Source organism: Channa argus, chromosome 4 (genome assembly GCF_033026475.1).
Source record: "Channa argus isolate prfri chromosome 4, Channa argus male v1.0, whole genome shotgun sequence".
Taxonomy (NCBI): domain Eukaryota; kingdom Metazoa; phylum Chordata; class Actinopteri; order Anabantiformes; family Channidae; genus Channa; species Channa argus.
In genome coordinates, this window is record NC_090200.1 from 21,729,417 (window position 1) to 21,756,366 (window position 26,950).

Here is a 26,950-nt window from a genome sequence, read left to right on the forward strand (position 1 = left end):
TAACAGAATCTTGATCTTATCTATATTTTAAGCTTTCTTTCATCAGGATATCTGAACACAAAAATACTAAATCAGCACAGGAGGTGCTTCTCAGTCCTGTTTCCCAAACTGACTGTAACCAAAGATGCAGGTTCAACATCAAAAGGACTGTAGTTCTGGATGGTGCTATTCGAGGCTTTGTATTCCTTCCTAGTTAGTGGCAAATCTTCAGTGAAGCCTGTCTTAAAAGACATTATTGACTTGTATGAGAAGGTTAAAAAGGTATAAATATTTAAAGCTTTACTTCGTTTGAAGTCAAGTTATGGGCCCTTTGTAAACTCTTAGTCTTTCACTTGTCACATAGGATTGATTTAGCGGAGCTATTCACAGTTAAGCAAGGCAACTGTAGCTCAACAAAGGGAGAGAGAATTCTTTAGGAAATCCTGTTGTCTTGATAAATCTGGAAGGCCTGATGTGAATACATTTAACCACTACTCTGCAGCTCAAGGCAGATAGTTATGTGTCACAGTTCATTAGTGCAAACAATAGTTTTTGTAACAAAATCAGTACAATACACAGTTATAATGTTTGAAAAGTCACAAATAAATTGCATTATTTGGGTGCAGCAAAGCACTTTTCAAAATGGAGGTTCCAGATTTAAACTTTATATTTAAACCTGTTTTTCTAACTTTACTTAAAAATTCTCTGCTGGGTGTCTCAGGCCATTAAAATGCATTGAAAAGAGAGCTGTTGGTTGGTTCTATTCCCACTCCTCCGGTCAGACGTTGAAGTGTCCTTGAGCAAGACACTGAACCCTAACTTAGTTTCTGAGTGTTGGCCAGCTGCATAGCAGCTCCCCCGTGAGTGTGTGATTGCGAGTGCAAATGGGTGAATAAGAAGCAGTATAAAGTGCTTTGCGTGCCAATAGCAGACCATTTAACATTCAAGACATTCTCATGTTTCAGGTGGTCCACAGAGTCTGTGGAGCATTTGAAAGGTTTGTGTGACCATTTTATTTTATTTTTGGAGATCACACTGGTAAAATATTTGTTTTATCTAATTTTTATAGATTTAAGAAGGGGCTGAAGACCCTTGGTGTTCTGGATGCTATCCAAATGTTTTCAGACAGTTTTAGGCCCTTATTTTTGCCGCAAACCATCTCCACTCCCAGCTGAAATGATGGATCGACTTTTCCACATCCGAATGTCTGAAATGGAAAGCAACATGAGAAGGGCAGAGGAACTTTTACCATTTTAGAGGGACTGCAGGATGTTGAAGGTAATTACTGCTGTTAGGCATGACATTTTCTCAAGTGTTGTTGTTCTCAACAAATTCACACAATTGCTTAGAGTAAGACATTTGGACAACTATTGTCATGTATGCATTAAAATTGAAACAAGCAATCATGGTCAGAGGATGAATCAAACCTATTTTGCTTTTACCCTAAACTTTTCCTCAGGCTGATGTCCTCTGATTGATTTGTTTTGTTTTTAATTGGATGGATTTTCATTTTATTACTTTTTTAAAATTCTCCACCCTTTTTACTCTTGCATTCTTACTTACTTGCATTCCACCTAATTTTCTATCACTCACTAGGTGTTAATGTCTCCTACTACTACTCTCCTTTCGGCTTATCCTGTGAGTGCCCTTCCTGACGCAACCCTCCCCAATTTCTACCGGGCTTGGACTAATGTCTCCTATTCTTCCATATTCTCTTTTTGTCTTTTAAAGTTGTTTTTTTTTGTGGCTCTGTACATTTTAATTTAGTATGATTGCGCTGGGTTTTTTTTTTCTTCCTGTTTTTCTCTGTTAGAGCAAGAGGGACCATTAAGGCTTTGCCACAGGTGCAAGTTTTATCCCTCCAGTTGGCTTTTTAGCCATCAGTTCAGTTCTTGAGCCCTAAACTCTGTTTGCCTATGGCAAACACCTGCATCAACTCCTACAAGTTGCCACTGCTTGACACATATGAGCATTTCCAGGACAGAATGGACTTTGCATTAGGTAACACACAGGGTTTTGGTTGAGAATAACTGAACAAAATTGTTCAAAAAGCCCTGTTGAGGATGACTGTGTTAGATCTCTTTGTTTTTCTTTTGAAACATTAGCAATATGCAAAAATGCACTTTAAACTTACTGCAGCTCGTTGAGAAACCTAGATTAGGTTTTACAACAGTTGCATTCTTAGGTTGTTTTCTACTCGTTCTGACCGAGTGATTGGCAAGTTATTTTTAGTTTTATTTTGAGCATAAATGCACAGTAGCACAAAGAAAATCCCATTTGCTGCATTGTCCACTGATGAACTTTGATACAGTTCACTAAGAAAATTCACTAGACCTAAAAATAATTCTATGCCATAGTCGCTCAGTGGGGCTACTGTCTCTTGAATCCTATTTAGAACCATTTCATTAACATTAAAGTCATTTACTGGAACAACTATATTGTTTGCTGTCTCTTATTGTAAAGGGATGTCTGCATTAAAATCAAATGATCACATTTTTACAGAAAGTGAGACAATTGCCAAGTTACCAGTGTTAAGATTCCCTCTCTGGCACAGTTAAAGAGGGGTTTGTCCTTTCCTTGGTATGATTTATGGCTAAGGGGGCCCTTTCTTTTCCCTAAGGAAAAGGTTTGCCAGCCAGTCTCCATGGACCACCTATATTACACTGAGCTGACTTGAGGCCCAAATCTTGTTGTTGTTACTGGAATAAAATATTGTACAGTTGTCGTACAGTTTGCCAATATCATGGACAGATAATGCACAATATCTTGTCTTCAGGTCTCCTTCAAGAACAGCAAACTGAACTGGACAATAGTCTGCAAATATGCCTAAAACTCGTGCTTCCCATTTGACAGCAAAAAGTTTGGGGTCCAAATTTGGCAGGTGACCTATGCCACATTTGCCTCTTTTCCTTTGCCTGCATTAGTTTCCTTGCAAACTACAAAGAAATGCAGAATATGCTGATAACTAAATTGCCAGAGGAATATTGGTAACCTAAATGGATGATTTCCATCTCACGCACAAGGAAAAGTGGGTATAGCTGAGGGGTGATTGGATAGATTGTGTCATGCTACGGACTGCAGAACCCACAGTGGCTGACAGAGGTCACTGCTGCACTACACAGTCCACTACCATCACTTACCAACAGCAGTTGATGATGCTGAACTTAATTATAGTAAAAGTGTTTGACCTCAGCTCAGAACATTTAGGAAACAGAGTTTTTAGAGCAAAGGATCCTTCGTGGCTTCACTGCTGATTGCTGCTGACTGAGTGCTTTATCCTAAACAGTGTGACCCAGAATGAAAAGCAGCAGCCTCGCTTTTACACTTTCAGCTGGCTGGCACTTGGTGGTGCTTGTTTTACATGGATAGTCATAACCCAGAGTGCTTCCTTACTCATGTTAGCACACCTCATTCTGCCTCAGGGTCCCAGCATGAAAGACGTTACAAGGTAATATAATTTCCCCTCCTTAGCCTTATGTTGCAAGTGTAAAGTTGTGGTGGGTAACCAGACAATAGAAGCACCTGCCCTGTAATGCCGTCTAATATACCAGCCTTGCAATTCATTCTAAGCCAATATTAAATGTTCAATCTGCTGCAATTAACTCGGATGTTGACACAGGTCTATGTTAAATTTTGTGAATTGTCAGTCAGTGTCAACTGTTGATCTTTATAAGTTAATGCTTTTAGATGTGCATGACTTTTAAACAGAGGCACATGTTCAGGACCAGATGGATAATAATACTGTACAATAAGGATCAAATCACTTTTTATCCTCTGCATGCACAATAATGATAAGACATGAACAACATGAATCAAACACACTTAGCCTGAGCACAGTATGAAGGAACTGTACTGTATCTAAAAAAACAAAAACCAAAAACACAACACAGACATATTCAGATACATATAGTCTATTCCAAACAGCTGTGTCATTTAGAAATTAAAGTTAACCCATGCAGGATCGTATTTGCACATTTCACAAACAAAAACACTTTCTTCACACACACACACACACACACACACACACACACACACACACACACACACACACACACACACACACACCTATACAGGTACGGGTGGTTTATTAGGACAGTTTTCCGAAACCAGTACACAACAGGACTATGGGGACCCACCTTTCCCTTTGTTTTAGAGACACAAACTTAACATCTGATTGCTCATCTTAACTTTAGGAGCAAAGCTGTCTACTCAAGATTCAATTCTGACTAACCATTTATAAGATATAAAAACCTGATTCTGTACTGGAGTGTGAGGACGGGGGAGGGAAGTGGGCGGGAAGGGGGAGTTTCCGGAATTAATCAGGGGTTAAGAGGACAAACCTGACTTAACTTGACACAACTTTTACACACACACACAGAATCAGAACGAACCCTTGATTATAAGGACATATGTGCTTTAAATAGACATTTCCTATACAGCTACACATACACATACAGAATCAGAACACATCCCTAGCTATGAGGACAAACCTGCATTACCTGAACACTATACACACGCACAAAGAATTAGAACTAGCCCCTAGTTATAAGGGCATACATGCTTTAAATGGACACTGCTCATACACCTAAAAAACTCTGAACACATCCCTAGTTATGAGGACAAACCTAAATTGTCTGGACAATATACATACACACACACACACACACAGACAAAGAATTAGAACCAATCCGTAGTTATGAGAACAAACCTGGCATAACTGGACACACTGTATACATACCATAACACTCATTACCTTTAAAGAATAAAAACTTCAGGTAGACCCTTGAAACCCAACATGAACCTCAAGGGAAGCAGACTTGCAACTTGAAATTTTGTTTTGTCCTTTTCTTATAGTTGAACATGTACCGTCCTTGAAAGATACCAATAATCAGAAGCAAATTTATTCCATGGAGCTCTATAGTCATTTAAATTCTGGATGAGTGACTCTATAGCGATTAAGTCTTACCAACCAATAAGAAAGGACCAGCTAAACAATGTTCATTTTCTGGTATGCTTTATTTTAACAAAGGCCATTGCCTTTTCAGGAAACTTGTACTCAGATGAACAAGACTTGAGAACCTCCATTTTAAACTAAACAAAAGGCCACCAATCCTTACAATAAACTTTCAAGGCATTTTTTTGAATGTCAAACCTCGGTTCCTAACAAAATCTCTGATATTTTGTACAGTTCTTTCCCTTAATACTGGGTCCTCAGCAAGCCTGCACTGTTCACACTCAGCTTTGGTTGCAAGATGTCCTTTCGAAATGTGCGTTTTGAAATGCTTCATGACGGCACTGACTTCTGCTGAGCTCCATGGTCTCTTGACAACTCTCCTTCCGGGGGTCTCTGAAAAACAACACTTAACTTTGGCACATAAAATGACCAATATAATAATTTCTTAACTAGCTTGCTAAAACTGAGTTTTTATATTCCAAATGTAGTAAAAATTTGGCTTGAATTAGTTGCAAGTGGTCTTTTCATAAAGCAAAAGTGTCGAATTTCTTCCTTAAATAGTGATTGATGACTTGTAAAATTTAAATGTTGGGGAAAAATGCATGAAATAAACATGATACTAAAACCACAATAAGGCAATTTTAAATGTTTGACAATTAGGATTTCACAAAAATGATTTAAGACCATTTTAAAAATGTTACGGACCTGCATGAACATGACTACATTAATATTGAATAATGTTTTTAAAAAAAATGTTTATCTACTTACCTCCAGAGCTCTTTGCATCATCCTTGAGCTTTTTTCTTTTTCCTGAGAGGGAAAAAGAACAGTTAAAATCTAATTTCAACTCTACAACTGAAAAAGTTTGGCCGTGGTATGTCTTAACAGATAGCATATGAGAAATTTTATCCCATGCCTTGAATAACATTTACAATGGATTACTGACAAGAAATAAATTCTTAAAATGTATCCTATCATTTATCTGTTTTTGAATCTTAAATCTGAATTGACACCTTACTGGATAAAGTCCCTTTAAAAACTGAATAACATATCTGTCAATTTCTTAAATACCTGCAGAGCTCTCAACATCATTATGGGGTTTCGTTCTTTTTCCTGAAGGATAAAAGACATACTTAAAATCAATTTGAAGTCTAGAATCCAAAGTTTGACCATGTGAAATCTTAGATATGTTTACATAATCTGCCATAAACTGCCACTGAAGATTGTTTTTAACATACACATATTATACACAGGCACACATACCTTTGGCACTGACCGTGGTATCAGGAGGCATTGTTGTTTTTCCTATGGAAAAAATATAAATTATATGAATAAAAATAAGCCCCTTGATGGTGTCCCATTTAATCTAGTTGTGAGAAGTGTGAAGTGACCAAGCCAAAAAAGATTCAAAGCTGTAATAACTGCAAAAATGGCTTTTACAATGTTTTTAAAAATAACTGTCTGATTAAAATCAGACAGTCTTGATTTAAAAATTTTTTAAAACAAACATATACACAATTTAACCATGAGAAATCCTAACAAAGTATGTAGGAGAAAGTTTGTCATACACACCTGTGGAGCTCACGGTCTCATCAAGTGGCGCTGTTCTTTGTTCTATAGAAAACAATAAATAAAACAATGATTTAAAAATTAAAACAAGAGTAACAAGAACATTAATACAGTATAGTTAAATATTTGTTTAAAACAAACAAAAGCTGGACTGTCTTAGCTCTCAGCAACAACCTGGTGCTTCTCTATTTTTCCTGACAGAAAAAGAAAACTAAAATCCAAATGGTGTGGCAATGTGAAAAATCAGTTAAAGATACATATGTAAATACATATAATCTTAACTATTGGTAACTTAGTTATGACAGAGATGTCACGAAGACATGATGTCAGCATTTGTTAGTGATCTTTGGCAAGACAGCATTAATTGAGGCACCCTATGTATATACATAAGGGAGAGTGCATAAAATTACGAACACGAGGTCCAAAATGATCACTTTAATACACACAAAAAAATATTGTGTTATTGCATGGTCTTACACCTCATCAAACACACACCTCTGATGCTAACGGTCTCATCATGGGGTATTGTTTTTTGTCCTATAGAGAGAGAAAAAAAACCAAATCAAACTATGTGTAGACTCATATGCAAGAATTAAAACAAAATCCATTTTAACTCAATCCAAATAGTTTGACCTTATGAAATCTCAAGAAGAAAGATTATTTCATGCCAAGAGTAACATAGGACACAGACCTGTAGACCTCACGGTCTTATCATGGGGCATAGTTGTCTTAGAAGTTGTCTGTTGTTCTATGGAGAAATAAAATTAAAAGTAAATATTTTCATAGAAAGCAAAATACCATCTTTCACAAGCCAGTAACATGAACATGACAACATTAAAGTTGAATTAGAATAAAAAAAACAAAAATAACCCCCAGCAAATTGACTAAAAAAAAACAAATAAAGGTATTTCAGCAAAGGTTTTCTTAAAAACCTGTAGGAAATTTAACTGACTGGCCATAGTTAAGACAGATAGAAAATGTACATATAAAAAGGTCCCACATTTCACAGTGCATATCAGGACAAAAACCAAACCATAAAGTCCAAGAAACTCAACTATAGTATTTTGTTGTGAAACTATCAGGACACAAGGGTACAAAACAATTTCTAAAGCATTGAATGTTCCCAGGAGCATAGCAGTTCAGTAATTGCAAATAGTAAGATGTCTGAAACTACCAGGACTTTTTCTAAAGCTGTCTGTCTAACTAAACTGACTAATCCAACAATGACCGTGACCTTGGAGTCAGCCAATCAGCATTTAAAAGCCTCTGGAAACATGAGAACAATGAGTCTGTGGCCTGATGCAGCAAAATTAAATAAGAAAAAAAAAAGACTTTGGGCAAAAACCAAAGCACTATCTGATGAAACCAATGCAATAAAAATGAAAACACTTTCCATCCAATCTGATGGAGCTTCACAGGATCGAGCACAAAAGCGTTTAAATCCAGGTGTGAGAAGATTTACATCAGTGAAGATTCTCAGTCATGCAGATGAAGTTATCTGGAAATTGAGTCATGGCAACTGGACTTTGTTCAATCAAAACGTTTCACTTCTCATGCAAAGTAGCTTTAGTCAGTCTTTCACACTGATGAATGTACAAAATGAAATGTTTTGACCTAACAAGGAAAAGTCTAGTTGCCCTTACTCAACTTCCTGATATGTAGAGACTTAATCAAAAAGCTTAGTGATAACCCCCAAATGGGAAGGGTTACTTTTGATATATTACACGCTGTGTCGAATGATTTACATTTTAACTAAACATTAGATGTTAACAATGTGTTAAGATGTAGCTGTGCAACAACAACAACATTGAATACATACCCCTTTGTTCAACGGCAGAATCTGACTCTTCATCTTCACTTATGTTGTCAAGTTCTAAATCCAATTCAGCTATATATAAAAAAATAAAAATAAAATATTGGACATATATATGTGCAATGAATACCAAACACAAAATAGATTCAATCTCTTATCTACCATTAATTGAAGTGTGTTTAAGTAGCCATCCTTTTTACAATTTTTTTTCATAAATATACTCTGAGTGTACAGATATGCAGACACATAACATGCAGCTAAAACACCAAAGAATGGATAAGGACATTGGAGTATTGTGAAGTGGCCTTCTACAATCCCTGATCTATATCTGATTGAACACCTGCGGAAAGCTAAAACATGCAGTCTGAGAAAAGGCACCCTTCACACCTGACACATCTGGAGAAATTAAGTTAAGGGTACTATCATTTTTGTCCAGGCTAGTTTCAATAGTTGGCTATTTAGACCACAATTCTAAACAATGTCTGATTTTCATTAGTTAATTTTCAGTAAATTCTGATACACTTTTTTCAGTTCCAAATTATCTCAGTGGCCATTGTGGGTTGTTCTCTTTTATTGAAAGGGTACCAATAATTTTGCCACATCTGTAAATTTGCTGTTCAGCATACTATGATTCATTCAGGCCCTAAATGGGTGTCTAAAAGCTGTTTTTATTATTGCAAATGTGGCCAAATGACCCTTTATCACTTATCTTATCTTTACACTACTTTCACTGCTCAAATATTGTTGGATTTATATTGTTCATGCAAAATACTTTATGAAGTGCCATTATCAGTTTATTTATAAACTAGTACACATACCTTCAAAATCTATGTCATCCAGACCTTTTCCTTGGAATCTTGCAAGAGTTCCTTTCTCCATAGCCATTAACAGCTTTGAGATTTTTGCAATCTCTATTGTTGCTTCTGGCAACCGATAATAGCTTCTGTGGACCCGTATGTCGTGGCCCAAGAAGTTTGCGAGTTGATCCAGTTCATTATCTTTTAGGTTCAGAATCTGGGACAAAGTTGCAACATGTTTCCGGAGATGTGTAGACCTGAGATATTCAGGGTTCTGTGCACCACACTGACTTGCAAAAACCCTGATGCAGTCTTGCCCCCTGTAATAGCTAGTGGGTCCACATTTTGGCCTGGCAAATAGAAAGGGGTTGTCCTTATCAACTCCACATGCATCTCTCTTGTCCACCAGTAGAGTTAATGAGTTGAGGTGTTCACAGTTTAACAAAACAGCAACTTTTCTCCCTCTCTTGCCCATGATTTCCACTCTGCTGTAAAGCTTGGACATTTTTTGCTCAAATGGTGACAGGCCAACGGCTATGTCGGGATGGAGCTCAGTCTGGTCTCTTTTCTTGAAACACTCAAGGGTCATTTTTGAGACCTCTCCTGCACGACGTCTGTTGAAGACTATTATTTGTGTCAGTGTAACTTTAGCAAGATCGGCATATATTTGGGAAGACTCCGAAATTTTCAGGCTTTCAAAAGCATCATGCAATTTTTTCTCCAGGCATTTGTTTAGAAGCTGCACATCTTTTGTGAATGGTATGGTGGATGGTTTGTTGAACTTAGATTTGCTCAAGGTAGAAAGAGCAGAATGGGAAACAAGTTGTGTCCATTCACTTGAGCACAGCCTTTTGAATCGCTCTGCTGCTTTTATCATGCCATCATCCTCTGCTGCAATGGCCCTGCTGAGAATAATGTCACCAATCTTATGAAGTGAATGTCCTAATTTCAGTGCAAGACTTGGTGTCTTGTATGTGTGGCTCTCTTCATCATAACCAGCGACATCTTTCACAGCCTCAATGACTTTAAAAAACAAGTTTGGCTTCAATGCTTCTTCCAAATTATAAATGGAGAATTTTCTTCTCAAGGTTAGCAAAAGTCTGCCTACTTCGCGAAGCTTCTGTCTGATGTACTCAGCTTTTGTTGGATCACTTCCGTGCTTGTTGTAAAGACATTGACCCATTTGCAGTATGAGGAAGTCATTTCGAACTGAAGATGAAATATCATCTTCCTTCATGTTTGCTAAGATCTTCCACAATCCAGGAGACAGGGTTTGGGAGAATGTTGTCTCAGCAATATCAGCCATAACCAAGACTTTGGCCTTACCAGTTGCTTCAGAGTCTGATGCAGTCTTTGAAGGGCATCTTTTTGTGTGACGCCACAACTCTTTGCGAATAAACATTCCTTTACAATATGCACAATGCACATACGCTTTGGTGCTAATCTCAATGTCAAATTTTCTTGGTCGTCGTTTGAGTTTTAGTGGTCCACTCCGATTGTCCATAACCTCTTGGTTATGCTGATAGTTACCTTTGTTTCGAAGCTTCTCTAACAACCTTTTTCTCTCCTGGGAGTGTTTAGGGAGCAAGAATGCAGCTGCAATATCTGGCTCAGTCCCTTCATGGTTTTTAAGATGACGAGAAATTTTAGACTGGGGTTTTTTGCACACATAGCAATAGTTTTTCTGGGTGGAAGAGGCGTCTTTGGGTTTTGGCACAATTTCACTTGTCCCTCTTTCATCAGAAATCTCTGTTTGTATTTTTTGAGAACTGTGAAGCATCTCATTTTTGTTCTTGGTGGTGTCATTCTCAAAGGGTGCAGAGTCACATAGGAGAGGTTGACCTGAGCTTGTTTTGTCACTAAGCATGTCCTGTTCATTAAAAGAACAGTAAGTGGATTGTGACAAACTGTTCTTTGTTTTCTTAGAAGTCCCTGAAACAACTGGTGTTATCTTGCGTGGTGATTTGTGAGGACTGATGTTAAGGCTATAATCGCTACCGTCATCGCTACTTTGAGTAGAGTCCGGCATGTACTGTTCATCTGAGGATTCTTCAATATGAGGTTCTGACTCTTCAGAGTCGTTTCTTTCGTCCAGCTTAAAAAAAAAATGTTTTGCACAATCAGAAATACTGTACAGTGTTTACAGTACAATACCTTCACACAACAACCCTCAAAAGTGCGTAAAAAAAATTAAACATACCAGTAACTCTTGTCTCTTTATAAAGCAGCTTTTGTGCCATGACCTTGAACATACTGAAAATAAGAATTTATTTTTGTCATCAGCTCAGTACACTAAAACACCACACACTTAAGAAAACTGCTGAAGGTATTAAACATGTTTAAGAAATAATGACTTGAAAAGAAAAAAAAATAAAAATAATTAAAAACATCTTTTTTTGGAAGAGGGTCACAAACCAATAAAACACCTACATTAATGAAAAGTACAAGCACATCCAGTACAGTATACTCACATTTGCATTTTAACCCAAGCCATTTTATGCTAGCCAAAGGTCCTCTGCAATCTCCACAAGAATCCAAGCTGGAGATAACAGCACTGTAAACGACATGGCGGCACTGCACATGGAAAAATATAATTTTTGTTTTTACTCAATATTTCATATTTTTCAATTGAGCGTAAAAGTTTGCATCCCTAATGTTGACATCACTAGAAGACAAAAACTAAGCAAAATAAATACTAAAGCAAACAAAACAAAAGCAAAAGTATATAATTTAATGCCCATTTAGCTTGTACAAAACTCCCTTCATTTAAAAGTAATGAATTCTGTCAATTTCAAAGCCCTTACTGTTAAATGACAAAAGTACTAGTATATTTTAACAACATAATATTGGAACATCTGTACCAGCTGAATGGATTAAATATTCTGTTCATGGGGAAAAAAATCTTTTCAGATCATTTCAGATGCAAACTTGTGCACTCAATTATACATTGCAGCAAAAACAACTGTATTAAAGTTAGTGGATAGGAATTAATACTTATAATACCAATTTTCAACTTGGTCCCTATGGCTTTAGTTAAGGGTGTAAATATACAATTATGGTTTTTAACTTCAAACTTCAGTTCAGATTATGTCATCTCGTCCACACTATGGAGGTTGTGATCGTGATCAACCTGCTTTTCCAGAGCCCCTCCAGATGATATTATCTCAACTCCTAATGACGTAAACCTTCTCTGGGTAATGTTATTGTACATTTACACCCTAAACTAAAGATATGGAGAGCAAGTTGAAAATTGGTGATGTTGCCCTATAAACACATCAAGGTAATAAAATACTACTTTACCTTCGGTCCAACACTCACTTTTACTGAACAGAATACATTATGTGATCTCAATGCAACGTACAGATAACCAGAAACCAGTGTGGATAAGGTTGCAGCTCATAAGAACCAGGTCTCAGCAATGGCAATCCTAGACTTTTTGGGCCCCTAGGCAAAAATGTATTTGTCATAAAACCACTTTTTAAAACCACACATAGCATAATTTAGATTTATACAACGTATTATTTATAGTACACTTGTCTATATTTCTTTGCATCTAAATTTCATACCATTCTTTCCTTTCATAGCTTCACAGTTAGCTTAGTTCAGATACAGCTTCCATCAATTTACTAAAAAAAAAGTATTGTCCAAGTTAGCTATAACCAGCTAAGCTAACAAGGTAAATTCTGGTATCCTAAATCTGACTTCAGCAAAGCTGGACACATTAGGCTGCTCTGCTAACTTAGTTAACTAATGTTAAACGTCACAGTAAACAAAAAAAAACAAAAAAAAACCAATGTGATACAAAGTTCTGTTACTCAACTCTCTCTTCACAACAATTACAAATATATTGGCAGCTGTTACCTAACACTTTATTTTTATTATTATTATTATTTATTATGATTATTAAATTTAAATTGATAATGCCTCTTGATTTTTGTTAGCTGGTTTTAATTATTTCATTAAACCCATTTGTTTACACTGAATCATGCACAACTGGGGCGCTCTTTGGAAGGTCTGTGACTGGTAATTTCATTGTAAATTCTGCACACAGCCAGTGCTGTACATAATTTAACTTTTGTCAACCTCGGGGGCCCGGACTGGCCTGGGGCCCCCAAAGAGTTGCCTGCCTTGCCTGCTAGCAAGGAGCACCTCTGGATCTCAGCTGTCTATTACTGCATATCTACAGATAATACCAGCTCATTGTTTTTTCTCTATTTTTGATCAGTAAGGAAATGAGTAGGCAATAAAAGGTGTTACACAAAATCCTAAACACTTTTCCAGCTGACAAACTCTATAGTATGCATCAAATATGCACCCCTACTCACATCTTATTTCACTTAAAGCCATAATGGTTGAACAAAGCTCTGAGCCACGTAGACAAGAAATTGCTGCTTTCTTATAGTAGAACTAGGATGTAAAAATCACTGACTATAGCCATCATTAATCCTCATATTTTAAAAAACAGTTCTGGATCTCCACAATTTGCCACTAGCATAGTTACATCACATCAAGTATGCAACTAATTATCATAAAATTGTAGGTTTCTACATTTTTCAAAAAAAGAGCAACATATTTCTGCATATGCTCCAAAATTGGTTAAAAGGAATGCTTTTCCCTCTGACTGAAATAAAGTTTATATTGAGCTTTCAGTCTTGGATTGGGACTTATTGATAATAAAAATAAAATAAAACATTTTTCCCTCGCGAAAAATAGATAAAATTTCGAAATTTTTATGACCAGTCTAATAGAAGGTGATGCGATTTGCTATCATTAAACTGTGCATATCAAGTCCGTGCCCTATCCACACTTAAACTCAATACAACAAACAACTCTTATAATGGTGTAAATATTTGAAGGTCATAGTGGCAAAATGTCCTTGCATTTAAGCTTCACGTCATGCCCATCCCCCACTTGATGTGTAATCAAGATTTTCAAACACATTCTGACATTATCTATTAAGGGTTTTACCTCTCGCCCTTACAAAAGGATCCTGTGACTAAATACATTTCGTTATCATGGACTCTAATCCCTCCACCAGTTTCTGTTGTTATGGCATTCAGACACCACAACACCCTCGTGAAGACAACAGTCTTGGTACAGAAACTAGGATGATCTTTGACGTTTCAACACAAAACCCCAATTCAGTGTCCACAAAGAATACTTTCTCACTTACCTTGTCTTTATCTGACGAGGAGGAAGCTGCACTGCATTCTGGCACAACCACTAAAGTCTCATCACACAAGTCCTGTAAATGTGTGAAAGAGGCAACACTTTGAGGCATGATATCTACTAAATAGAAACCGCAACAATATGTAGTCTATCCAAGAACTATTGATGATTCAGCATCTTCTGCGACTTTCACTACTAACAGCAGACATGAATCATCATGCCATGAAAAGCATGAATAAAAGCAGGTTTTTCCAAATTTCCCCACATACAGTCAACCATTACACATCTCATGCACTAATTAATATAACTTACAGTTTGATTTTCATCCAAAGCTGAATCTGGCTGCTTGGTATCGGGCTTGGAATTTTCATCACAAGGCATCTGAAATAGGACAGACGAATTGAAATCTGCATTAATGGTGTGAACATTCGATGGTCCTCCCAGTGGCAAAATGTCCTTGCATTTAAGATTCACGTCATGCCCATCCCCCACTCGATGTGTAATCAAGATTTTCAAACACATTCTGACATTATCTATTAAGGGTTTTACCTCTCGCCCTTACAAAAGGATCCTGTGACTAAATACATTTCGTTATCATGGACTCTAATCCCTCCACCAGTTTCTGTTGTCATGGCATTCAGACACCACAACACCCTCGTGAAGACAACAGTCTTGGTACAGAAACTAGGAAAATCTTGGTGGTGGAACAAGGAAGTTCAGGAGTGTATTCAGAGAAAGAGGTTAGCTAAGAAGAAGTGGGACACAGAGGGCTGAAGAAAGTAGACAGGAGTACATGGAGATGCGGCGTAAGGTGAAGGTAGAGGTGGCAAATGCCAAACAAAGAGCATATGAGGACTTGTATGCTAGGTTGGACACTAAAGAGGGAGAAGTGGATTTGTACAGGTTGGCCAGACAGAGAGATACAGATGGGAAGGATGTGCAGCAGGTTAGGGTGATCAAAGATAAGGATGGAAATGTATTGACAGGTGCCAGGAGTGTTATGGGAAGATGGAAGGAGAACTTTGAAGAATTGATGAATGAGGAAAATTTAAGAGAACGAAGAGTAGAAGAGGTGACTGGTGTGGAGGAGGAAGTAGCAAAGTTTAGTTGGAGTGAAGTGAGGACGACGTTAATGAGGATGAAGAGTGGAAAGGCAGTTGGTCCTGATGACAAACCTGTGGAGGTATGGAAGTGTCTAGGAGAGGTGGCAGTAGAGTTTCTGACTAGTTTGTTTAACAAGATCTTGGAGAGTGAGAGGATGCCCGAGGAATGAAGGAGAAGTGTACTGCTGACTGTTTTTAAGACAAGGGAGATGTGCAGAGCTGTGACAACTGCAGAGGAATAAAGCTGATGAGCCAATAATGAAGTTGTGGGAAGAGTAGTGGAAGCTAGGCTAAGGTCAGAGGTGAACATTTGTGAGCAGCAGTATGGTTTCATGCCTAGAAAGAGTACAACAGATGCAGTATTTGCTTTGAGGATGCTGATGGAGAAGTACAGAGAAGGTCATAGGGAGCTGCATTGTGTCTTTGTAGATTTAGAGAAAGCGTATGACAGGGTGCAGAGAGAGGAGCTGTGGTATTGTATGAGGACGTCTGGAGTGGCAGAGAAGTTTGTTAGAGTGGTGCAGGACATGTATGAGAGCTGTAAGACAGTGGTGAGGTGCTGTAGGTGTGACCGAGGAGTTCAAGGTGGAGGTGGGTCTGCATCAAGGATCGGCTCTGACCCCCTTCTTGTTTGCTCTGGTGATGGACAGGCTGACAGATGAGGTTAGACAAGAATCTCCATGGACTATGATGTTTGCGGATGACGTGATTTGTAGTGAGAGCAGGGAGCAGGTGGAGGAAAATCTAGAGAGGTGGAGGTCTGCTCTGGAAAACAGAGGAATGAAGCTTAGCCGCAGCAAGACAGAATACATTTGTGTCAGTGAGAGGGAGCCAGGTGGAACGGTGAGGTTACAGGGAACAGAAGTGAAGAAGGTGCAGGACTTTAAGTACTTAGGGTCAACAGTTCAGAGCAATGGAGAGTGTGGAAAAGAGGTGAAGAGGCGAGTGCAGGCAGGTTGGAACAGGTGGAGGAAAGTGTCAGGTGTGTTATTGATAAAAGAGCATCAGCAAGAATGAAAGGAAAGGTGTTCAAGACGGTGGTGAGACCAGAGATGTTGTTCGGCTTAGAGACAGTGGCACTGAAGAAAAGACAGGAGGAACAGCTGGAGGAAGCAGAGCTTAAGATGTTGAGGTTCACTTTGGGAGGGACGAGGATGGGCAGGATCAGGAATGAGTACATCAGAGGGACAGCTCATGTTAGATGTGTTGGAGATAAAATAAGAGAGGCCAGATTGAGGTGGTTTGGACATGTTCTGAGGAGAAACTGAATATATTGGTAGAAGGATGCTGAGGTTGGAGTTGCCAGGCAGGAGGTCTAGAGGAAGACCAAAGAGGAGATTTATGGATGTAGTGAGAGAGGACATGAAGTTAGTTGCTGTGAGAGAAGAGGATGCAGAGGACAGGGTTAGATGGAGACACATGATTCACTGCTGAGACCCCTGAAAGGGAACAGCCCAAAGGAAAAGAAGAAGTAAACCATTACACATCTCTTGCACTAATTAATGTAACTTACAGTTTGATTTTCAGCCAAAGCTGAATCTGGCTGCTTGGTATCGGGCTTGGAATTTTCATCACAAGGCATCTGAAATAGGACAGACGAATTGAAATCTGCATTAATGGTGTGAACATTCGATGGTCCTCCCAGTTGCAAAATGTCCTTGCATTTAAGCTTCACGTCATGCCCATCCCCCACTCGATGTGTAATCAAGATTTTCAAACACATTCTGACATTATCTATTAAGGGTTTTACCTCTCGCCCTTACAAAAGGATCCTGTGACTAAATACATTTCGTTATCATGGACTCTAATCCCTCCACCAGTTTCTGTTGTTATGGCATTCAGACACCACAACACCCTCGTGAAGACAACAGTCTTGGTACAGAAACTAGGATGATCTTTGACGTTTCAACACAAAACCCCAATTCAGTGTCCACAAAGAATACTTTCTCACTTACCTTGTCTTTATCTGACGAGGAGGAAGCTGCACTGCATTCTGGCACAACCACTAAAGTCTCATCACACAAGTCCTGTAAATGTGTGAAAGAGGCAACACTTTGAGGCATGATATCTACTAAATAGAAACCGCAACAATATGTAGTCTATCCAAGAACTATTGATGATTCAGCATCTTCTGCGACTTTCACTACTAACAGCAGACATGAATCATCATGCCATGAAAAGCATGAATAAAAGCAGGTTTTTCCAAATTTCCCCACATACAGTCAACCATTACACATCTCATGCACTAATTAATATAACTTACAGTTTGATTTTCATCCAAAGCTGAATCTGGCTGCTTGGTATCGGGCTTGGAATTTTCATCACAAGGCATCTGAAATAGGACAGACGAATTGAAATCTGCATTAATGGTGTGAACATTCGATGGTCCTCCCAGTGGCAAAATGTCCTTGCATTTAAGATTCACGTCATGCCCATCCCCCACTCGATGTGTAATCAAGATTTTCAAACACATTCTGACATTATCTATTAAGGGTTTTACCTCTCGCCCTTACAAAAGGATCCTGTGACTAAATACATTTCGTTATCATGGACTCTAATCCCTCCACCAGTTTCTGTTGTCATGGCATTCAGACACCACAACACCCTCGTGAAGACAACAGTCTTGGTACAGAAACTAGGAAAATCTTGGTGGTGGAACAAGGAAGTTCAGGAGTGTATTCAGAGAAAGAGGTTAGCTAAGAAGAAGTGGGACACAGAGGGCTGAAGAAAGTAGACAGGAGTACATGGAGATGCGGCGTAAGGTGAAGGTAGAGGTGGCAAATGCCAAACAAAGAGCATATGAGGACTTGTATGCTAGGTTGGACACTAAAGAGGGAGAAGTGGATTTGTACAGGTTGGCCAGACAGAGAGATACAGATGGGAAGGATGTGCAGCAGGTTAGGGTGATCAAAGATAAGGATGGAAATGTATTGACAGGTGCCAGGAGTGTTATGGGAAGATGGAAGGAGAACTTTGAAGAATTGATGAATGAGGAAAATTTAAGAGAACGAAGAGTAGAAGAGGTGACTGGTGTGGAGGAGGAAGTAGCAAAGTTTAGTTGGAGTGAAGTGAGGACGACGTTAATGAGGATGAAGAGTGGAAAGGCAGTTGGTCCTGATGACAAACCTGTGGAGGTATGGAAGTGTCTAGGAGAGGTGGCAGTAGAGTTTCTGACTAGTTTGTTTAACAAGATGTTTGCGGATGACGTGATTTGTAGTGAGAGCAGGGAGCAGGTGGAGGAAAATCTCGAGAGGTGGAGGTCTGCTCTGGAAAACAGAGGAATGAAGCTTAGCCGCAGCAAGACAGAATACATTTGTGCCAATGAGAGGGAGCCAGGTGGAACGGTGAGGTTACAGGGAGCAGAGGTGAAGAAGGTGCAGGACTTTAAGTAAGTAGGGTCAACGGTTCAGAGCAATGGAGAGTGTGGAAAAGAGGTGAAGAGGCGAGTGCAGGCAGGTTGGAACGGGTGGAGGAAAGTGTCAGGTGTGTTATTGATAAAAGAGCATCAGCAAGAATGAAAGGAAAGGTGTTCAAGACGGTGGTGAGACCAGAGATGTTGTTCGGCTTAGAAGAAGTGTCACTGAAGAAAAGACCGGAGGAACAGCTGGAGGAAGCAGAGCTTAAGATGTTGAGGTTCACTTTGGGAGGGACGAGGATGGACAGGATCAGGAATGAGGACATCAGAGGGACAGCTCATGTTAGATGTGTTGAAGATAAAATAAGAGAGGCCAGATTGAGGCGGTTTGGACATGTTCAGAGGAGAGACAGTAAATATATTGGTAGAAGGATGCTGAAGTTAGAGTTGCCAGGCAGGAGGTCTAGAGGAAGACCAAAGAGGAGGTTTATGGATGTAGTGAGAGAGGACATGAAGTTAGTTGCTGTGAGAGAAGAGGATGCAGAGGACAGGGTTAGATGGAGACACATGATTCACTGCGGAGACCCCTGAAAGGGAACAGCCCAAAGGAAAAGAAGAAGTAAACCATTACACATCTCTTGCACTAATTAATGTAACTTACAGTTTGATTTTCAGCCAAAGCTGAATCTGGCTGCTTGGTATCGGGCTTGGAATTTTCATCACAAGGCATCTGAAATAGGACAGATGAATTGAAATCTGCATTAATGGTGTGAACATTCGATGGTCCTCCCAGTGGCAAAATGTCCTTGTATTTAAGCTTCACGTCATGCCCATCCCCCACTCGATGTGTAATCAAGATTTTCAAACACATTCTGACATTATCTATTAAGGGTTTTACCTCTCGCCCTTACAAAAGGATCCTGTGACTAAATACATTTCGTTATCGTGGACTCTAATCCCTCCACCAGTTTCTGTTGTTATGGCATTCAGACACCACAACACCCTCGTGAAGACAACAGTCTTGGTACAGAAACTAGGATGATCTTTGACGTATCAACACAAAACCCCAATTCAGTGTCCACAAAGAATACTTTCTCACTTACCTTGTCTTTATCTGACGAGGAGGAAGCTGCACTGCATTCTGGCACAACCACTAAAGTCTCATCACACAAGTCCTGTAAATGTGTGAAAGAGGCAACACTTTGAGGCATGATATCTCCTAAATAGAAACCGCAACAATATGTAGTCTATCCAAGAACTATTGATGATTCAGCATCTTCTGCGACTTTCACTACTAACGTGTGCACAGCAGACATGAATCATCATGCCATGAAAAGCATGAATAAAAGCAGGTTTTTCCAAATTTCCCCACATACAGTCAACCATTACACATCTCATGCACTAATTAATGTAACTTACAGTTTGATTTTCAGCCAAAGCTGAATCTGGCTGCTTGGTATCGGGCTTGGAATTTTCATCACAAGGCATCTGAAATAGGACAGACGAATTGAAATCTGCATTAATGGTGTGAACATTCGATGGTCCTCCCAGTGGCAAAATGTCCTTGCATTTAAGCTTCACGTCATGCCCATCCCCCACTCGATGTGTAATCAAGATTTTCAAACACATTCTGACATTATCTATTAAGGGTTTTACCTCTCGCCCTTACAAAAGGATCCTGTGACTAAATACATTTCGTTATCATGGACTCTAATCCCTCCACCAGTTTCTGTTGTCATGGCATTCAGACACCACAACACCCTCGTGAAGACAACAGTCCTGGTATAAAAACTTGGAAGATCTTTGACATTTCAACACAAAACCCCAATTCAGTGTCAAGAAAAATGTCCTTACTCACTTTCTCCTTCCCTGAGCTGTAGGACATTGCACACACAAATATTTTTATAGCATGATAAATTATTTGCATTGCCAAACGTTTAAAAAATAAATGTACATCACAATACAATTTAGCTTCTGTTTTAGTCAACAAAAACATTGTTTTAAAAGAACAAATACATACCATTGAGCGCCAAGGCCATGGAGAATCCCCGTAGTTGTAGGTTATCTCCTCATTTGGTAAAATTTGTCTAACACTAAACAGGCAAAGATGTGGCTTTCCTTCCACAACAATTGTCTTCACTCTGCAGTTGGGATTTCTGTGCTCGTCGTTTACTAATCGTCCTAGCGTTCCATCCTCTTTTGAAGCATCCATGCTGCAAAACATATAAGCAATAAATTTACAGTACAAACATTTTTGTGGGTTTAAACAAAGATGAGCTTGTTAGCAACTTTGTGGGTATGCAAAATTTTGCATTTTGAGCTACTGAGTCAAACTCTCTCTTTACTAACCATTACAACCCCAATTCCAAAAAAAATTGTTGAGAAATTGAGAATGTGTGAAAGATAAATTAAAGCAGAAACAATGATTTGCAAATTTAATAAACCCATACTTTATGCACAACAAAATCTAAACAAAATGTCAGATTTCAAAACTGAGACATTTTATCCTTTCGTGGAAATTACTGGCTCATTTTGAACAACAACATATCTCAAATTTGGAAGAGGGGCAATAAAAGGCTGGAAAAGTAATTGCTGCAAATGAAAAACAAATGCAGGAGCATTTGACAACTAATCTAGTTAATTTGCAACATGTCAGCAGCATGACTGTGATTAAAAGGAAAATTTCAGAGGCAGAGCTGCTAAAATGTAGGGATGGGTAGAGGTTCACCAATCACTGTGAGCAAGGGACAAGGCCGGAGGTCAAAACTGTATCTATGTGATCTTCGGCCCCTCAGCCGGCACTGCATAAAAAAAAAATAAGCATGATTCTGAGCTGGACTTCACTGCAGGGGCTCATGACAACTTACATAAATTACTGTCTGTGAACATGGTTCGCCGTGTAATCCACATATGCAAGTTGAAGCTGTATCATGCAAAGAAGAGGCTGTAGGGGAACACAATCCAAAAACCACAGCCATGTTCTCTGGGCCAAAGCTCATTTAAAATGGTCTGAGGCAAAATGGAAACCTGCTTTGTCAGATGAATCCAAATTTGAAATTGGATTAGGAAACCAAAGATGCCCTGTTCTGCGGACTAAAGAGGAGAGGGAGCATCCACCTTGTTATCAGCGGTTAAAACTGTTCAAAAGCCTGCATCTCTGTTGGTTTGGGCGTGCATTAGTGCCTATAGCATGGGCAGCTTATACATCTGGAAAGACACCATCCATACTGAAAAGTACAGAGGTTTTAGAGCAACATTTATCCCATCCAAACAATGCCTCTTTCAGGGAAGGCCTTGCATATTTCACCAAGAAAATGCTAAACCACATCATGCATCCATCCCAACAGCATGGCTTCACGGGAAAAAATATGTGGGTGCTGAACTGGCCTGCCTGCAGTCCAGACCTTTCACTAAAAGAAAACATTTGGTGCATCATCAAACAAAAAAATCCAGCAACAAAGGCCCAGGACTTTTTAGCAGCAAGAATCATGCAGAAGACAAAAATAGGTCAACATTCCTCTCCTAAAACTCCAGCAAATGGTCTCCTCATTTCGGAGACAGTAGTTAAAAGAGGATGGGATGCTAAATAATGGAAAACATCACCCTCTATCTTTTTAGATGTTTTGAAGCCAAATTTTAACTAATATTTTCCATTAAATGGTAGAATGTCCCAGTTTCAACATTTGACATGTTGATTTAATTTACCTTTAAACATATGTTTTGGAATTTGGGTTATACTATATATCATATTTCTCATTTTATTTATCATCTTTATCTTCATTTTATTAGGCACGTAAAGTTTATATGGAAAATGTCATTGCTACTTCATGTGTTATCAGAATAACATGTAAAACTCAACTTCTTTGCTCAAATTCTTCTCAAAAAGTAGCAAATTTACCAATAAGACGTTCCATTCCACTTGAAGTCGAACAAGTACTTCCCTTGGGTGTCATTAACATCTTTACTTCTACAAAGAAAGCCACGGTATTCCACAACAAAGGTTGATGCTTCAATATGTTCCACTGCAAACACACCTCTCCCTAAAAAAGGGCAGGAATAAAGTAAATACAAACATGTCCAAGTCCAAATGTTTCTTTAATTAATTAATCCACTCCTTACTTATTCTTTCAAAGATAACAATCTTGTAAAAATCTTGAATGTAATGAGGTCTACTAACCATGGTGCATTAATACCATACATGCAACTGAATTTGTAGTAGCCCTACGGTTGTTGCAGTAGAAGGAAGGATCATTAGTGTATTGTGTACAGAAGTAGTGAATCAGTGCAATGGTTTCAGCACTTCAACATTTGCTGTAGAGTGGAATATATTATATTTTTCATGCTGAAAAATTACCGTTAGGCCCAGAAGCATATGGACAAAGTGACTTGGACACTTTTAGCTTATTTAGACTTTTCCCAAAATTCTGGCATCTACCATTTAGGAATTATAGCCATTTGAAGAAGAGAACTTCCAATTTCAGGGATTCAGAGGTATTTGAACACATTCACCCAAATGCTTCGAAAACTGTTCACAGTGCAGATTGATAATGATCCACATATTTTGAAAGCAAGTCAAGGCTTTTTGAAGGCAAAGAAATTAAATATTCTTCAATGGCCAAGTTAGTCACCGGATCTCAACCCAACAGAGCATAGATATTCACCACTATGTTACACTGTATGATTCCTGTTACATTATTCTCTGTAACCTGTACATTAAAATTGAGTAGTTTGCTTAATTTTGTTCATTAACATTATTTTGTTACATCTCCTTGCATTTCTAATCCCATATTTATTTAAGTTTCTATATTTTAATGACATGTGGGAAGATTTGTAAATGTGATGCACAACTTACCTTTAAATGCATTTATATTTCGTTGCTCAATGAAAGCTTTGTCTTTGCCTGACAGAATGTGTTCTATTGCATCCTGTTCGGGCTTCTTTCTCTTCCTTCTCTCCATGTTGACTAAAAAGATTTCCAGAGAACATAACGGTTAAATGACTAAAATCTCATATACGAATATAGGTAATTTCATCCTGGCAATCACATCTCAGTATGCACACAGCATATTTTCACTAAATCCAAAGAAACTACCGCAGGGAAATGCCTACTTATGATTAAGCTTTGATATATATATATATATATATACACACACACACTCTGCAAATGTGCATGTGCAGCATATACCTTAACTTTTGTTGCTCCTGTCCAAAGTTCACCTTCATAGTATATAACATGAGTTGGCTTTGAGTAAGTTGTAGGGACAGGTGATGTACTGCTAGAGTGCACCTGAATTACTTTTTTTTTTCCCTCTAAGTCTACATATTTGGCAGATTCTCAAATACTGGCCTTCAAAGAAACTTTAGATACATTATTGATAAGTCGAATTCATCGTCTGTAATAGCAACTCGGTCGTGCTTAATGTTTTTCTTTGAGTTCCGTGCGGTAAGCCTACAGCTGGAACCGAATTTAAAGGCCACTTTCAGAAAGATACAGTACCTGTGCGTATACACGTGTTATAGTTTAGGGACATATCTGATTGATTTAGAGACCACTGAGGATTACTATAGAATGCCCATACACCAAAAATGTGAGAAACGTGCCTCGCTGAATTTTTTTTTCAGACGCAGTCGCATTTTACCAAACGAACGGAGCTTCGTCGTTACTCCTAATATTCAACGTGTGTTGGTTACGCAAAGTTAAACCGTGCACCGAGTAAAACGTAATAAAACATTCAAACTTAAAAAGTAGCCGACTGCTTCCAGAACGGTGGTTTTAGGAACGCAGCTCTACTCCCAAAATAGTCGAAGCGCACATGCAGCCACTTCCGAACGAAGCCCTTTAATTGCTTAACTTTCTCTCATTAGTCTTAACCTGAAGTGCTGTTGCTGATTAACAGCCAACTAGCTTAAAAAGTGTCCGACTGTAAACAAAATGAGCTAAAGAAAGTATATTTCAAATAAACTTACCTTCAACACGAGTTTAACGATGTACTTCACCTCCACGTAAAATAAAGCGCATGTACGTAAATCGATCACTCCCTTTACCTGTTGAAAGTCCCTCAATACGGCTCATTGCGCATGCCCATCGTCGTCGGTCTCGGACCAATCACAGCAGCCGATTCGAGCTCTCTGACATTGATGACATCTAATGCAGCCAATCGCTGAGCAGGATTGTCCACCAATGAGTGGCGCCAATTTTGTGTATAATACGCCAAAAATGTGTAAAGAGCGGCAATAGCATCGACTCACCGATAGGAGCCGCATGATACACAACGAGCACACACTGACACACACGAAAACATCCGGTGAATGGCACTATTAGGACATTTGGAGAAAAAGCGGGAAATGACTCATATCATACTTATAAACATTTCTGCACTGCTCGACTTGTTAGGACAGCAGCCCTGTCCTAATAGGTACGGTCACACACAAACTGCCTTCATAATGTCGGTATGTAAACAGGTAAATTGTACTCATAGTTACGTGCACCAACGCACACACACACACACACACACACACACACACACACACACACACACACACACACACACACACACACACACACACACACACACACACACACACACACGCTAAAAGATTAGCAATGCAGAGGCACTGTTACACTTTAACATCCCACCTCTCCCAGACGTTGAGAGAGTCTCCCCCATAATAACAGTGGCTTCGCTACACCTGAAAATTATATACAATAATCCTTCTGTTCTTGCCATAAGTGGACCCATCATGGGCCTTTGTGTAAAGACATTATGTTAAAAAAGAAACACTGTGTCTACACGACATAAGCAGCTTTTCAGTAGCAGCTCAGGTGCATTGTGTGCGTGTGTCGCTGAGGTGTTCAGGGACCATATGAAGTGTACTTGGCAAATTATCAGTTCACCGAAATGCCTTTCTCTGGAATATTTCACTGAGTGACAATAGTAAGTATGTTTAAAAAAGCCAGCACTATTATTCACCATTACTGTTAACAGTAACTTACTGAAAGATTCAAGCTGGTTTTACATGTGTAGCTGCAGCCTCTATAATCCAAACTAATTTAAGACTACAACAAATTACTAGTACAGACTTTACCGGAGGTCATGTAAGTTATGTCCTTGAGATCTTAGGCACAAGGCCTTTGTGTGTGTGTGTGTGTGTGTGTGTGTGTGTGTGTGTGTGTGTGTGTGTGTGTGTGTGTGTGTGTGTGTGTATACAGTATATACAAAAGGGGCTGTTTCCTGTAGTCAACCTCCCTGAAATTTGGAAGTAGTCGGAAGGAAGTACACCCATACCAGAGCACTAAGTCTGCCCTGAAAAATCTGCAGCTTAGTCACCAGACCATGTTTCCAGGAAGAACTATTGTTTGTTCTATTATAACAAGACTAGGAAAACTAGGAAATACCACATACAGGGAAACAAAATGGTGTGACTTATTCCTTAATTATTGTTCTCTTCCTGTCATTATATCAAAAACCAATATCACTTGATTTTTGTTAGAAAACAGATAACTAGCAGGCTTTGCAGTTTGACAGAGTAAAGCCAGAATTAGGTGGCACTTAAAAACCAAGTGGAATGAAACATGGCTTATTTTCTCACCGGCTCAGATGTGGTCGGAAACAGCCTGCCTGTGAAAGCCTGTCAGACAGAGGAAGAAAAACAGGGAATGAGAACAACTCTTTAGATTAAATCACCTGCTAAATGAAAAAATAAATTAAGAAAAAACAAACAATAATGACAGGCCTAAAATTGGGCTGATAAAATGTAGATGTTCCATGTAATGACATAGTACGTGACAGTGTAATATGGTTACGTGTGTTAGTGAAGAGCAATATGACAGACTGGTGATTGCTACTCAACACAACAAGCAGCCCTGACACTAACACAGCTGTCAGTGGGTGATGTGGACATTTGTTTGAGCATGTGTACACTTTCTGTCTCACAATGCCACAGCAAAGATGCAGATGTGTTAGCATACACAGGCCCCTTCTTCGTGAGTGACAACAATTACTACTGGCCACAAATTTAGCATCTGGGGCCGAATGTTTGCCATTGGAAATGACGGAATGCACTGTACAGACAGGAAAATTAAAGTCCATGCCACCACACTTCCCAAGCATCCTAGTGATGGTATTTGTGACCAGTCATGATGCAACTGTCACAAGATGTGCGTGACAAAGATAGTCACAAATATTTCAGGCATGCTAAGATGTGTAAATC

The 26,950-nt window shown here is 38.9% G+C and overlaps 2 protein-coding genes across 11 annotated transcripts in view; both read right to left on the reverse strand.

Moving 5' to 3' along the window:
- The window catches only part of tspan9a (tetraspanin 9a), a 184,704-nt gene that overhangs the window by 140,319 nt on the left and 17,435 nt on the right, over nucleotides 1–26,950 (reverse strand). For 3 of the 5 annotated variants that reach the window (XM_067503090.1, XM_067503088.1, XM_067503091.1), the window contains exon 3: nucleotides 26,330–26,368. The exons of the other annotated variants lie outside the window; for them this stretch is intronic. The gene's annotated coding sequence lies outside the window, so the exon portion shown is untranslated. The remainder of the gene's footprint in view (nucleotides 1–26,329; nucleotides 26,369–26,950) is intronic. 5 annotated transcript variants of the gene reach the window in all.
- Nucleotides 4,346–25,261, reverse strand: LOC137125865 (uncharacterized). 6 transcript variants are annotated; one of them, XM_067501996.1, is made up of 23 exons: nucleotides 24,707–25,259; nucleotides 23,592–23,702; nucleotides 22,638–22,779; nucleotides 20,760–20,952; nucleotides 20,159–20,227; nucleotides 19,843–19,914; nucleotides 19,401–19,469; nucleotides 17,648–17,716; nucleotides 17,340–17,411; nucleotides 16,898–16,966; nucleotides 14,594–14,662; nucleotides 14,286–14,357; nucleotides 11,584–11,686; nucleotides 11,313–11,365; nucleotides 9,134–11,207; nucleotides 8,322–8,390; nucleotides 7,194–7,250; nucleotides 6,998–7,039; nucleotides 6,506–6,547; nucleotides 6,197–6,238; nucleotides 6,005–6,046; nucleotides 5,702–5,743; nucleotides 4,346–5,326 (listed from the first exon to the last, which is right to left on the reverse strand). In XM_067501996.1, the coding sequence occupies exons 2-23, from the start codon at nucleotides 23,695–23,697 to the stop codon at nucleotides 5,106–5,108; spliced, it is 3,789 nt and encodes a 1,262-aa protein (XP_067358097.1). In that variant the 5' UTR covers nucleotides 23,698–23,702; nucleotides 24,707–25,259; the 3' UTR covers nucleotides 4,346–5,105. The 6 variants fall into 6 exon arrangements, with proteins under 6 accessions (XP_067358097.1, XP_067358100.1, XP_067358099.1 ...); XM_067501999.1 differs by lacking the exon at nucleotides 24,707–25,259 and adding an exon at nucleotides 22,917–22,960 and having other exon boundaries at nucleotides 23,592–23,854; XM_067502000.1 differs by having other exon boundaries at nucleotides 5,112–5,326; nucleotides 6,210–6,238; nucleotides 24,707–25,261.